This window comes from Phragmites australis, chromosome 4 (assembly GCF_958298935.1).
Source record: "Phragmites australis chromosome 4, lpPhrAust1.1, whole genome shotgun sequence".
Taxonomy (NCBI): domain Eukaryota; kingdom Viridiplantae; phylum Streptophyta; class Magnoliopsida; order Poales; family Poaceae; genus Phragmites; species Phragmites australis.
Genome location: NC_084924.1, coordinates 31,212,794 through 31,227,821, shown reverse-complemented (window position 1 = coordinate 31,227,821; position 15,028 = coordinate 31,212,794). Strand labels below are relative to the sequence as shown.

The window sequence follows — 15,028 nt, the reverse complement described above, 5'->3', positions numbered from 1 at the left end:
CTAACTCATAAACGTCGAGCTTTTCTCAGCCCTAGATAGCAGGAGCATTGTGTGCTCAAATTTGTTCGTGTGACCTCAGATCATATCAATGTCACGGCTGCAAACGGAGCCGAGCATGTCAAAGAAGATTGAGAGCCGGTGATGCTAACCATTAGCACTGTTAGTTCAGTAGAAAGTGATCGACAGACTGACAGGTGGGTCCATGTATTTGTACTTAGGTTGTGTCACTGGTCCATGGCAAGTGGGACCCGGTAAGCCGTGTGTGTGTGAATCATATCGGAATTGACTGAATCGGATTTGGCACGGCTAGGCAGAGGCGGACCGCGGACCTCCCTTGATTCAAAGGTATTTAGTTGAATGTCTAATTTTTTTTCCAAATAATTATGTATATGTATGTGTATTTGGTATATATAGGTATACAATCAATTTGCTGCATATGATCAGGATTGCTAAAACTTATTGGGTTTTATCCTATGAACTTCTCAAGCAAGTATTTAATATCTCTTGGTTACCTACTCGGATTTTTTTATTAAAGATATACCTACAAATAAAATGTTTAGAAATGTAAAATCTTAAAAGTTTCCAGTCATGCTTGTTAGTTTCGTATATCGTATTGTTTATAAGCTTTTCAAGTTGGTGTCAGCAGTTTCTTAAGTTAGTGTTAGTATTTCCGTGATAACTGTTAGTGTTGAGAGGGTACTTTCAATAATGAATTATAAAAAAAAGTAAGGTAAAAAATAGAATAGAAGACTAATTGTTGAATAAGTGAGCGCTAATTTTTAGGCAAGTCATGAATAAAGTTTTGATATTACGTATCTAATTCATGAAGAATTGCATAGTTAAATCATTCTAGTTATTATGTAATTTATATAACTATTTGTGTTTATCTCTAATATGAATAATTTATATTACATTATGGAGTTTAATATTATGAATATATATTTTTACATTGAATACTTTGTGCTACCGTGGAAGTTTGAATGTCCGACTCAGAAATTCTGGTCCGCCATATATTCAGGCTCGGCGGGCCAAGCCTGCGCGATCTAGTATCAGATCAGTTGCTCGCTCGGAGCTACAGCGCGATGACGGAGGGGCTCGTGATCCTGCTCGCGCGAGACGACATGACCGTCTCCCTGGCTGTGATCCCGGCGACCACGCCGTCTCCCGCGTCCGAGGCAGCGGCGACATTCCGGCTCGTCGTCGAACAGTCATACCGCGCGGGAGCTGAGGCTACCGGGGACGTTGACGTGGACACGGCGGAGGACGTGGCGTGCCGTGTCCCCGTCCGCGAGCTGCGCGCCGCCGGCCAGGGCTCGGCGGAGGCGGTCGACGGCGCGTTCGAGGAGCTGGTAGCCAGGCTCGACCACCCGACGCTGCGCCTGGAGGTCGCGCCGGAGGCAAGGAAGGCGGCCGCGCAGGTCCGGGCGATGTGCGCGGAGGGGGAGCTCGGCAGCGTCGGCCTTGGCGGCGTCGAGTTCCGTCTCCGCTTCCTGTTCGTCGAGCCGGAGCCGGACTACGAGGAGACGGGGAGCGACCTGGAGTTTGACGGGGCGTCCTGGGAGCGAGGCAGATTGAACGGCCGCTGGAGGTACGAGGACGACCAGGCCGTCCTGGTTGGCGAGGACAACGACGCTGCAGGCGGCGGCCAGTTCTCGGCACGCCCGTACGACGGCGCGCTCACGCGGGAGGGCGGTCCAAGCGACGCGACGCTGCTGCTGTCGGGCTTCGAGGCGCGCTCCGACGGCCCGGAGCTCGCCGACCAGCACGAGCTGACGTCGCGGGACGCGCACCGCCTCGTGCGCCTGGTGCTGAACGGCGGGGACGTGGAGGGCGACGAGGCCTACCAGCGGGCGCTGGCCGGCGGCGCGCCTTTGTCGCGGGTCTCGCGCGCGGTGATGCTCGACCAGGCGCTGCGATCCGCGAGGCACCGGCCGCAGCAGCAGCCAACTTCGCCAAGCGGGATGCCTCCGACTCGGATGCGCACCGGATGGTAGCGGCGCTCGCGAGACGCATGGCAGCAGAATTAGTGGCAATTTCTGAGTTCTTTCCGTTTTCATCGGTCGTAGGTTTCGATTGTTTGCTATCTTAGTGTAATGATTTGCTGGAGCATTTTTTGTTACAGGACCTTGTTTTGATTAATTTTGTATAAGCCATGTTATTAATGTCCCTTAAAGCAGCTCAAAAGCACGCAGTCTTACAAAAGAAACAATCGTGCTCTTACGAATTATACTCTTAACTGCTGTGAATTATACTCTTAACTGCTGTGAATTGAGCATGGTCACTTCATGAGGAAAAAATGCAGCGATTCGCTACAGGTGAGGCAAAACAACAACACTGTCTCTCTATTACATTAGTTATGTTGAAAACTAGTCATATTTCAACAAGCTATGCATAACAAGAAAAAAGTTTAGGTCCAACAGGGCAAGATATGATGGAAATAATGTGCACGTATACACATTTTCCAGAAAATTCCAATACCGCTGGAGGCTCACATGAAGGCATGCATGTGCATGTACATGAAGGCATGCATGTACGTGTAAGTAGCCTCTATCTCTCTCGTTTGTATATCCTGAAAAATATTTCCAGCTGACCATAGCTTCTGTTGAAACGTGCGCATGCTGTTCGGCGGTGGCGTTGTTCTTAGCGGATACGATCCGTGAATCGAGCAACGGAGAGCCAGGTCGTTGGGGCGTCGTGAGACTGCACGTTCAGTTCAGATCGAGGAGACGTCCCTAACGAGAACATGAACAAAACAGTCATCTTCATCTTCTTCTTCCTCTGTTACTTCCACCGTTGCCATAGAGCTACGCTACCGTCCAGTTCCAAGCCGTCTGTGCTGCTCGTCGTGCAACGGCAGCCCGGCGAGCGGTGTATCTCCGAACCCTCGCCGCGCGAGTCCCTACACGGGGGCGGTGTAGAGGTTTCTGGGCAACGTACAGAGTGCGCGGCCGCTCGACACTCTCGGCAACTCGTCTGCGACCATCTACTTGATGTCGACGACATCATCCGATGTACGCGACTGCCTCGACTACGTCCTGTTCGACTTGTCGCTACTGATCGCATTGCTGCACTGCTTCCGTCTCGACACTGCGTCACCCCTGTGATTGTCCCCGAGACAAGCAGCGAGTTCATCATGTTTCCTTGATTTCACTAGAATTGACAATTGACTAGCGTACCGCTTGATCCTAGTCACATACTTATATACATGCAAAATATCTTGTAGTCCCTTAATTGCTAGTATTCTAGATTGAGATCATGGCTTGTTTAGTCGTATACAATATGATCACCTTGTTAGCCTGGATGGTTGCATGCATAATTAGCAGTACTAGTATTCTGAATAATATAAGGCTAGGTGATGCAATTCTGTTAGCACATGGTCTTGTAGCCTTAGCTTATGCTGTACTAGTCTTTTGTTGTATACTAGTGATACTAGTTCATGCCTGCAACATGTTTCTACAAATTACAAGGAAGGGAATTAAATTAGTGACAATCTGTGCTTCGATTTTAACAAGATATACATATTATGCGAGGCAAGAACATGTCGAGCATTTATGGGGGGAAACTTTCGAACTGGAAAATTAGAAGTTTCAATACTGTACTCTAACGCAAAAACAACAAATACAGTTCATACCAGCTTCCGTGAAAATCCTGCATCCCAAGATCTATAGCAGCTCATCAACTGATCAATTTGGAAAATCGATCCGTTAAGCTTAGTATCACTTGATAAGAGCCTCCATAGCTTCAAAGAAGAGAGGGACCATCTCCCTGTTTGGAGTTTTGACTGCGCACTTTACACCAGGAACACCTACCGCGGCAGTAAGCTCTATAAGGAAGGGAATTCCACGGGGAATCTTCGCGGACATATACAGAACATCCATGTTTGCATTTCTCCGCTTTGCTATAAAGAACACATTTGATGCTGCAAGGCGTTCAATGGTAGCATCTATGCTGCTGATGACGGAGCTGGGGTATTCTTTTGTAAACTCATTGTCATCAGGTAGAGATTTCCAGGCCTGCAGATAGATAAACTCACTACAAACTTCAGATAAAGGAACCAAAAATGGGCAACCTGAACCAAATGTTATTGACTTGAATCAAGTCAATAACATACTGCTGCAAACAATGCAATGCTGCACCCCAACGCTGAACCCCTACCCTCAAAGTGGGTTTTAGCTTTTTTACCTCAAGAAAACTTGTCCGCTCCATTCTTCCATCTTCACCGAAGAAGACATGCAGCGAAAATTTGTCACTGAAGTACCAAACTGGTTGCTGATTATTTTTCACGGCAACCTGAAGCAGCAAGTTTGGTGCACCAGGGGAGACATTCTGGAACATAACCATAGGTAGAAGTGTCCTGGCTGAGGCCCCCGGTTGCAGCGGAGGAACCTTATTCATAGAAAGGCATCAAGCTCAGTCCATGAAAGTTGAATTTAAAACGTATTTTTGTGTTATTTATAGAAGATATTCATTGTGGCACCTGAAGTGGTTCACCAGCTGCAAGACCAAAGGTGTTCTTGTTAAACTGAATCATAAATCCATCTAAGACTCCCTGGGTGCCATTCTCAAAAGATATATCATAGAATATCTGGCCATCACGACGTGCTAGTTGTGCACTAATCTGCAGTCCTTGGCCGGTGGTTGAAGGAAGTAAGGCAGGTAGAGGGCTGAAAAAGGAAAGAACAGGAGAAATCAATATGGTCAAATACCTGTTCACATCACATAACATGGATAAATACTGAAGCTGAACTTGGATAAAAAACCATGAAAAGCTTTACTAACCCTGTAGGTGCTGTAGGCTCATCGACAGGAACAATCGCATTATCCATACCCATCAAGTCACCTAGAAGATCTGGCATTGATGCAGGAGCTGCTGGGGATGCAGCTGCCGGCTGCTTCACTGGTACATGAGAAGAAGTGCCAGCACTAGAGGAAGGTGATGCCCCATCAACTCCCTGAGATGGTGACTCTGAATACCCCGTTTCAGCTGTATCTGCAAACTCCTCATCATCAGCCCTAGGAGCAGCCTTAACACGGCTGACAAATGCTTCTGGAGGTTTGTGATAAACTGATGAAAGAGTAGAAATGTTTGCTAGCAGCTCGTCAAGAAGTGATGAGTCAAGCTGGTTGGAGTCATCGCTGATCACAGGTTTTTCCGCCAGAACAACATCTTTTGCAGCCTGCAGAAAGCCAAACATAGCTTCATGATTAGGTGGATATCTAACAAAACATTGGATCAAAAAGTGCAAACATGCAATACCTCAGGATCAGTAGAAAGAAGTCTCCAGTATATGTAAGCTCGATCCCGCAAATCAGGATTGTCTGTTTCAACTGTTGCATTATTGAGAACAGCCTATAGGAAAAAATTATGCAAATTAAGTAGTGAATTGTGGTATTCAAAAGGCATTGAACAGGATTGTTCATCACAATATTGAAGAGGAACTGAATCATTTTGCAGCAAAGCATTCATTCTTATTGGAGAAGTAACTACTCATGCTCATATATGACTGCTCCAACCATTTATGCTGCAGCAAAGATCAAGATTATTCTCAGTGCTCTCAAGACTTCAATATATCATCCATGAAAGCCCATGATAGCAAATAAGTAAATATTCAAAGACATATTAAACCAAGTAGAAAGCTGACATGTACTCAACAATCTTTAAACAACTTAAACATCTGAAAATAGCAACCTGTATCATCTGTTGCGGCCCCTCAGTTGGCTTCTTAAGAAACAACTTAACAGTAGCCGTTAGCAGCTGCAGTTGAACTAATGCTGGTTCTTCTGGGAATGTTTCCAAGAAGCTCTCGAGAAGTTCATCCGCATTGTCAATTCTTTCAGCATATTCTCCAATTATCCAGATCATTGATGCCTAGAGAAAGTAAGACATGTAAGTGGACAAAAAATGCAACAAGTTTCCTTTAAAAAATACAGTAAGCTACTAGGATGTTCATTGAATAAGACCTTAGCCTCTGGTTCATCTAACGTGTCCAGACTTTCACAAAGCATCGCGATGATAGACTCATACCTGTAAATATTCGGCAAGAACACAGCTAATTATACACACAACACTTATTCAGCAAAACAAAATGGGAGTTCTAATAGTTCAGTAGTTCCAAAATATTGAACACCAATCCATGCAGAAGCACTCACGTGTTAGGGTAGCGTCTGAAGATGTCCTTGATAACAATTATAGCTTCTTGCACAACATAATTAACTTTTATCTTTATCAGCTCAAGCAAAACGCTGATGCACCTTTCAGCAGCTCTCTCCAATTTAATTGCGCATCTTCCAATAGCACGAACAGCTTTCCGCACAAAGTCAACATCAACCTCTGTGGCATACTCTTTGAACTCCAATAGTACCTAGAAGAAGATATGTCAGCATCTGAAGGGAACTTGCAGAGAAGAAATCACCTAGTACCAACGACACTCTAGTAAGGTTCAGTAATTAACATTGCAGATAATTTTGTCGATTTATGTTCTTCCATTATGTATGAAGTCAGAAAACAATAAAAGAAAATCATAGCTGAAAATAATATTTGACTTCCATCAACATGAGCTAGAATCAATAATAGCATACAAGCGAAAAGATTATTATGTACCTGATCGATGTTCCGATCTGAGGCAAGCTTTATCATAATCTCCAACTTTTCCATCTTAACATATATAGGGTCATTGTACTTGCAAAAGAAGACCTAAAGCCAAACATACTATAGAGTTAAAAGAATGCACATTATGACATGATTGATGAATAAGAACAGCTAAAAAATGTCACCTTAATCTCATGAGCAAGTATTGTAGGCCTCTTTTGAACAATCAAATTAATGTTCCTCAAGGCTACATACTGAATTTCAGGCTCTGCTGACAAAAGAGTAACAAGAGGGGGCGCCATTTTCTTGCAGAGATTCCGGACTACATCTGTGCTAGTAATGAGCTCCATTTGTAGAAGGATTATCTAAAAAAGGAAAAGAAAAATATATCATCAATAAAAGTTCCCATCTGGTACATAACGGAATAACTAATAGGCTAAGCATTTTACCAAAATACTCCCTCCGGTCAAAAATACATGACATTTTTGACTTTTCACAGCCTTCAACGTGCAACTTTGACCACTATTTTCTATTAGAATATAGTTATAAGATCTAATAAAAATACAATATTATGAAAGTATTTTTCAAGACAAATCTACAAGTATGATTTTTATGCTTTCAAACTAAATATTTTGAAAGCTATTGACAATCAAAGTTTTAAAAATTTGACCGGATCTTAGTCAAAGAGTCAAGTATTTATGGCCGGAGGGAGTACCAGCAAAACTATTTCGGAAAATGAAGACAAACAGGAAATGATGCTTTGGTTAGTAGCTAAATGACAACATCAGCTAGTCTACTGATAGTGTACCAGTAGGCCTATTCACTTAAAAAAGTCAAGAAACGTTAAAAAAATCAATCCAGGGAATTCAATGGTTCACATGGTTTATCATGATATAAATTCAAGATAAACTAAGAAACAGGTCACCATCCCTGCTACCATGCAGTGCGGTCTGGAAAGTACCTCTATACAGGCCATACGGGTCAGTACTCATAGTGAGCTACAGTTACTACATAAGCACATCTACAAACTGCACAAGAAACTGTCTAAAACCTTATTCCAGTACATGCAAATCAGGTAATAATGTACCTTGACAGCAGAAAGAACAACCGCACAATTTGCATGTTGGAGACGGGGTGTAACTCGTTCCACTATGTTTTCCGCTTCCCTTGCATCTGCTGCTTTGTATCTTGACAAAGAATCCAAAATGAAGACTTGGCCCCACCTGGAAATTTAACAAAATATTAAAGGGTCTGCTTTAGTAAACTACCAAGAAAAACAAATCCCAATATAGCAAGAAGTGACATACTCTGTGCATTCATTCAGAGCTGTCAGAAGCTTTGACAGTGTATGACTGGTAATCTCAAAGATTGGTCGAAAACTACTGTCTTGAATCTCTGCTAGAGCAGCAACAGCATTTGCAACGACCATAGGATTATTGTCAGATATTAAGTCCTTAAGGGCCTCTAGAAATCCTCTGTCCTCCACTAGCTCAGCATTTATATCATAAAGCTTAGCAACACAAATAGCTGCAGTCTTCCGCACATACGGATCATCATCCTGTGGGAGCAATTTAAGACCCACATATATGATTATTTAGATGAAAGAGGGGTAAGCTTAATTCAACAATGTTCTAGAAGCAAGAAGAAAGACCTTGAGGCATCTTTGAAGTGGATCACAGAGATACTCTGTGATTTTGTCCACACGGATGCAACCCATTGTCCTAACAGCTAAAGCACGAATCAATGGATTTGAGTCTTGTGAATCCTGCAGAAGTTTCAAGTCATCAATCATCTGATTAGATGATATTACTGTGTCTTATATTTTATCATACAGTAATCTTCTTTTACTGCACAAATGTTTATTGCAAGTATGGCTGTACTTTCTTACCTTAACAAATGTGTTCACGGCAAGTATGGCAAGATCAGGTTGACTTTTAGCATAGTTGATGAGATATAAATACACTAGTTTCTTCAGCTCCAAGTTTTCAGTCTGCATGCAGTTCACGACATCAGTGAACAATGACGAGACATCTTTTCCAACAGTCATAGCAGCTATCACTTTCTTGACAGCATCCTTTCTCTTGTCCTGCAAACCACATTTTAGATACAAGCGCAGAAATCAGACATTGCAGAAATGCAGTTTAAATACTGAAAAGCTAAAGTAAACAAGAAGCTTCAGTGACATGAAAAAATATATAATCCTAAATTTGCAACAATGATTTCAATATCACCTAACTAGCGGTACTTAATCTGATTAAAAGCGCAAATGGTCGAACTACATATCATATTAAAACCAAGTGTAAATAAATTACAACCATAATGGAAAGATGACATTATGATTTATCTTGCACTACCTGATTTTTGACAAGGCAGCATGTGCTCTGTGTTTATGTCTTGGGTATGTTTCTTTCTTTCTTTTAGCCATAACCATTATTTACAGCGTATGTGCAACACTTCAACATGTAGCGGAAAAAGACAAACATGAAAACAACTTTTTGCATCACCACTGGGGTAAAAGGCATCTTAAATTCACTAAACACCAAAGGAAAATGGTGTAGCATGTGTTTGCTTGGAACATGGCAAAGTGAAGATATCAACCAAGCACGCCTTGCTGTATCACTATTTCACACACGCACAATCACAGACAAAGTATAGACGAATAAGTGAAAACATTTTCCCAAGCAACAAGGTACAAGTTGTACAGCATTCATAGTTTATAACGTGAAAATATATTGACTGCAATCAGAACATGTGAAGGTGTTCGCTGATGATGTTTATGTAGGGATAAAATGAATATGTCTGAACATGGTAGAGGTAATGCACTGCACTGGACCCGTACGTGCATTTCGCAGATTCTACACTAATCAAACGCAATTGATCAATGGTCAACAGCTTAAACTCCCGCTAATTCATCTAAGCATACAATGAACCATCACATGATTCAAACCAGTTCCTACTTAGTCCTTGCAGTTGAAGCTTCGGATGGATCAGAGTTCGGTCCGTTCATCTCGTTCCCAAACAATTCAAACCCAAATCCTTCCGCACAATTGTAAGGCAGCTCGAGCAGCAGCCCAATCCCGCACCATATTCTGCAAATTTCAGCTCATTCATCCCGAACGCAACTCTGAAATGTGCACTTCCGGCGCAAAATCCCATCCCCGGAACACGACCAAACCCCACGAGAAAATCAACCGAGACCCGCAATCTAGGAGCGGCCGCGCCTGGATCCTCAGCGCCCCGCCCAGATCTGGATCCACACGCACGAGCAATTCCGCAGGCGCGGCAGGTCACAGAACGAGAACAAGGTAGGAGGGACGGCGAGGGTGGGGACCTTGTACTGGGAGTTGAGCTCATCCTTGAGCTCGGGGATCTCCCCCTTCTTGGTGGTGGAAAAGTACTTGGAGTCGTGCCCGCTCATCTCACCCCGGCGAGGCGAGCCGAGCCTACCCTGCCGACGAAGCTCCGCCGCAGCCGGTGGTCGCGGGGTGCCGGCGCGTGATCTCGCGCGCTGTGGCGGTGGGTGCGGAGGGAGAATGCCAGAACGGGAGGGAGGGGGTGGGAGTTCGAGGATTTAAGAGGTTGGGAGGTGGGGCGGCGACGACGACAGAGATCTGATCGGCAGCTGCCGTGCCGCTAAATCATTTTCGTGTTCTTTTTCTTCCCTCGACTTTTAAACCTTGACATGCAGCTATGACTTTCAAAGAAATTTAACATAAATCAGCATAATTCATCAAAACCCAATCTTGATTTTTTAAATAGAAAATTAAACTTTTAACTTGCACTCGCTAGTCGCTACATTGGATTTTGATAGTTTTTTTTCCAAAGAAATAACGGGATTTTTTATGGGTAAATCACTGAATTTTGATAGAATGGTCACATTTAGAGTCCAAGTTTTGATCGCTTTTAGATAGAGGTGGATAACTAGTAATCTCTCAATCCGGCCCGTTGAAAGCTCGTTATATACAGTGTTGGCTTGGCTACTCACTCAGCAAGATTAACAAGATGAAAAAGGAGCTAGACTCGGCTCCAGGTTTAAAAAACCGACAGTAACCAAGTAAAAATCGTGATAACCGACCATCTTATCCGGTTCGGTTTCAGAACGGTAACCGAATTTTAATTTAAAAAATTCAAAAAAATAAAAATATTCAAAAAAAACTTAAAAAAAACTAGACACAATTCTAAGACCTTCTGTGAAAAAAATTTCAAAAATAATGTAGTTTGCATCATATTCTATAGGGAGGAAGTTTGAAAAAAATGAAAAAAATTGAAACGTGCGGCTCAGTTATTAACTCATGTTAAGGAAAAGTTTAACATACAAACACATATTTTTCTTATGTAAAACGTATCTTAAGAGGATCTTTAAAATTGATTTCACTTTATTTAAAGTTTTATTAATTTCTCTATGATTTTTACAAAGTTCACAAGCTTAAAGTGAATATGTTAAGAAACAACACTGTAATTAACTTTTTCATGTGTACTATTATTTTTCCTACATAAATCATAGTATAAATAAACTAATAAAAGTGGTTTCACTAATTTTTGAGGTGTGATGGGTCAGTTATGAATTAATCTAGTCGCAATACATTTACATAATCCTGCATGTTACAATAACTAATTCATGAGTTCATATATTTTTAAAAGATATAGGATCATGTAAGAAGACTAACAAAATTAGTTTCATGATTTTTGGATTAGCAAAGAGTAAATTATGCATTTAACATGGTTTAACAAATACATTTTCTCACATAAAATTTTGAACTTTTTTATGAGTATAAATACTTTTATCATATATATCATGTTACAAGGAAACCAAAAAAATTTGTTTCACTTGATTTGAAGCTCAGATGAATTAGTTATTGATTTTACAAGATTGAGATAATTTTTGGGTTTTTTGTTGAACTTCACTGAAAATCGAGAAAACCGATCGATAAATCGAGAAAACCGAGCGGTTACCAAGAAAACTGAGCGGTTACCGACAATGCGGAAAATTCGAGAAAACCGCTCGATAAATCGCAAAAACCGCTCAGTAACCGGTCCAAACTAACCGGTTACCGAGCGGCTAAAATCGCGATTTTTTCCTCAAATTTCAAATTTTGCCAAATAAATTTTATCTAATTTTTTTTTGAATTTTCGACCGGTTACCGTGGTAACCGCGACTTTTCGGTTACCGCCGAAGCTCGATCCGAGCTCCAGTCAGTAAGCCGAACCCTGCTCGGCTCAGCTAGGTGAAAAGCTTGAACCGGCTTATTGGGCTAGATGGTAACAGACACAATAGATAGCATATAGTTAGCGTAAAGAATGAACTTATTGTTTTTTTATTACACTTATGTATACTCTAGATAGAATGAAGGGATAAGTTTATGTCTTTTTAGAAGGCATCCCTCTTTAATAGGTGTCCCTTTGAAGAGATATTCTTTCCCAATGGATATCTAATTGGTCATTAGCATTTGTGTCATAGCACTCTCCACTGATCAATTTGATCATCTATATATAAAGCAATGAAATCTCTTTCTAAAATACTGTGGGAAAAATAAGAGGAGAAATAATCATAATATACTATCGGAAACTACTTATAAATCCAGTGAGAAAAATTATAAGAAAATAATGTGGCATATCTGCTTGTATTGATACTGCCTCATTAAAAACCTTATACGAGAAACCATATTGTAAAAACTTATAAAGTAAAAGAGCACAATATTTACGATATAATGATCATAACAGGTTATGTATTAGAGATTTACTCCCTTAAACTTTGTATATCTTAAAATACGCCTCATACCAATTCTATAAATAGAATAAATATGTTGGTAAAGACTTTGTGAATAAATATGTAAGATTATCACATGAGATTGTTTGCAAAGTATTTCAGCAATACAAGTAACATTATCTTCATAGATAATATTAGATGATTCTGATGAACCAATACCACACAATTCTTGTATATGATTAATCATTCTATGAAGTTATACATATTCACGTGATGCTTCGTATAATTATTTCAAAATGATTAGCGACATTAGAGTCTGATTTTGATGACTTCTATTCGAAGGTTTTTCCACCATATAATAACACAAAGTCTATATGTGATCTAGTATTATACGGATCAGAAAAAATAACCAATATCTATATATCCAATCATAGTGATGTCTTGGGTTCTCTGATAGAATAAACTAAGACTCTTTTGTACCTTAGAGATATCTGACATATCTTTTGCACTATGTTTAGCTAGTAAATTATCTACAAATGTAATATAAGGTATGTTACAGTTTGCAAGATATATCAGCGCTCTAAAGAATTGAGATATAGAACTTTAGGTCTAAATATCTCTTTATCATTATTCCGAAATTTGAATGGATCCTTATCTATATCAAGGGATTGAACGACCGTATGCATTTGGATGATATATCCATATTGAACGACCGTATATATCTTTTGGATATATACAGACTAGTATATAAGTATTCCGGAGGGAATATGCTCAGGTCGTAGACCTAAGCAAAGTTTAGTTTTATCCAAATATTTCATCTCAAATTCTGTCTTAAGATGGTTGTGTGTCTTGTGTATTTTTGATGATAGTGTTTTGTGTATTTCTGATGATATTGAGATCATCTATATACACTGAGATGATATAAAATCCTTTTGAGGATTTCTTTATAAATGCATATGAGCAATCATCATTATTTGAGTAACCCTTCTTCAGAGGGAACTCATTCAGTCGGTTTGTACCCTATTTTATCCAATTGTTTTAAGTCATGAAGTGAATTTATACCATACATGTTGTGGTTTACTTTGGAATTCAGAATTTCAATTCCTTCAGGGAAATTTCATATATATATATATATATATATCCGAATCAAATGACCAGATTCTACCAATAATATTAAATATCGGAACGTTATTCCACTTATAACTGGAGAGAATATTTCATCAAAAATCGATATCGGGTCTCTGCGTGAACCCTTATGCTACATGCCTCGCTTTGTATCACCACCTTATTATTTTCATTCCGTTTGTGGACAAAAGAATCTTTGATCCCACATGAAGGATAGTTTGAGGAATAGATATTACTATGGTAAATACATGTCTTTCATTGAGCGAGTGTAATTCTATCTCAATTGCTTCCTTCTATCTGGTCCAATCCGAGCGCTTAAGGCACTCTGTAATGCCCATGGACTTCGGCCTGGATCTAGTTAAAGATCTTTTGTAATTTTTGAGGAGAAATATTTGTCGACAATTGTAGTCTTTCTATTGTATTATTCTCTAGAATCAATATAGTTTTGTGGATATTTCATTTACCCTTTCTAACTCTTTGTGATTTCTCACAACAATGGAGTTAGGATATTCCGATGTCTTAGCACCTTAAAATAGTGTGTGTCGAATATCTAATTACATGATATATACGCATAAGGAGTGCACCATATATGGATGAGATACATCCTACGCTTGCTTAACAACTCCGGATATTGCAGATCTGAATTTACGGGACCCGATACTCCTGGGGATCATGAAGACATATAATAGGAAGGTCTCAATTGGGTTATCCAACTCGAGTACGACTAGTATCTAGGATGGATTCGGCTGTTTTGCCTTGGTCGACAAGATGAAGGATTCCTTATCAGACTAAGACGGCGTCAGGGCCCCATTATAAGGCGGGGACCCTAACTCCCAGAGAGATGGAGGCACACACATCTTGCCAAAGGTGACTCCAGGACCTTAGCAATCGGAGATACTAGCGACTTCAACCTTAGATTAGTCTAGATCCAATCCTCTCCATTGTAATAGGTCTAGCCACTTTGCTTGTACTTGATATAATCCATATACAACAATATCTACACAAAACGTAAGGTATTACTCCAACCGGAGGCTTGAACTTGTCTACATCGTGTGTCTTATTTCCTGCTTGATTCCTACACTTGATAGAGGCTTACTCTATATGTTGTATCAAAGAAGATAAATATGCTATAGATATTAATATTGATGTCAAACAAGTATGCTCGTCACTTTTAAGATCCGATAAAGATATAATTTGGATAAAAATAGCATATAAAACTTGAAGATATCAAATGAAAGACAAAATACCAATAATGATGTTCAAATTACATCTAAGATCAAAAGATCAACAAATGACCATTCACAAAGTTCAACAAATGAACTAAGTGAAGATTGAGCATATAGAGACATGAAGAAGTTATAAACATGGTCAAGAACTTATATCAAGCATGTATATAGAGAAATATACAAGTATTGAGATAGCAAGCTTACATAAACTCCAAAAGAAAAGTTTCTTTGAAGAAACTAATATTCCTAGCATATAAGTTAAATAAAATCTTTCACAAAGAAAGAAATCACTTGAAAGCAAAAATTAAAGCAAAGATGATCGATAAGGGTTACCACTTGTATTACTATCAATTGTAAGAAAATAATGGTATATGAAGATTT

At 40.1% G+C, this 15,028-nt stretch overlaps 2 protein-coding genes across 2 annotated transcripts; one reads left to right on the top strand and one right to left on the bottom strand.

The window, feature by feature from the left end:
• The first annotated feature begins 1,082 nt into the window (after positions 1-1,082).
• Positions 1,083-1,994, top strand: LOC133916094 (uncharacterized). Its single transcript, XM_062359601.1, has one exon. The coding sequence runs from the start codon at positions 1,083-1,085 to the stop codon at positions 1,992-1,994; it is 912 nt and encodes a 303-aa protein (XP_062215585.1).
• A 1,466-nt stretch (positions 1,995-3,460) lies between these two features.
• Positions 3,461-10,251, bottom strand: LOC133916090 (beta-adaptin-like protein C). The gene is made up of 15 exons (XM_062359598.1): positions 9,921-10,251; positions 8,478-8,675; positions 8,241-8,354; positions 7,897-8,147; positions 7,677-7,812; positions 6,775-6,954; positions 6,602-6,694; positions 6,151-6,362; positions 5,962-6,025; positions 5,690-5,869; positions 5,258-5,350; positions 4,780-5,177; positions 4,478-4,664; positions 4,183-4,386; positions 3,461-4,013 (listed from the first exon to the last, which is right to left on the bottom strand). Exons 1-15 carry the CDS (start codon positions 10,005-10,007, stop codon positions 3,717-3,719), a joined length of 2,694 nt encoding a protein of 897 aa, XP_062215582.1. The 5' UTR covers positions 10,008-10,251; the 3' UTR covers positions 3,461-3,716.
• Positions 10,252-15,028: the final 4,777 nt, after the last annotated feature.

Excerpts from the sequence above, each read along its gene's own strand:
- LOC133916090 (XM_062359598.1), bottom strand. The coding sequence starts at position 10,007 with ATGAGCGGGCACGACTCCAAGTACTTTTCCACCACCAAGAAGGGGGAG. Across the intron at positions 6,955-7,676 it reads TTGTTCTTTCTGCTGTCAAG|ATAATCCTTCTACAAATGGA; the intron begins GTACATTATTAC and ends TTCCTTTTTTAG. Across the intron at positions 6,026-6,150 it reads TTCAGACGCTACCCTAACAC|GTATGAGTCTATCATCGCGA; the intron begins GTGAGTGCTTCT and ends GAATATTTACAG.
- LOC133916094 (XM_062359601.1), top strand. The coding sequence starts at position 1,083 with ATGACGGAGGGGCTCGTGATCCTGCTCGCGCGAGACGACATGACCGTC.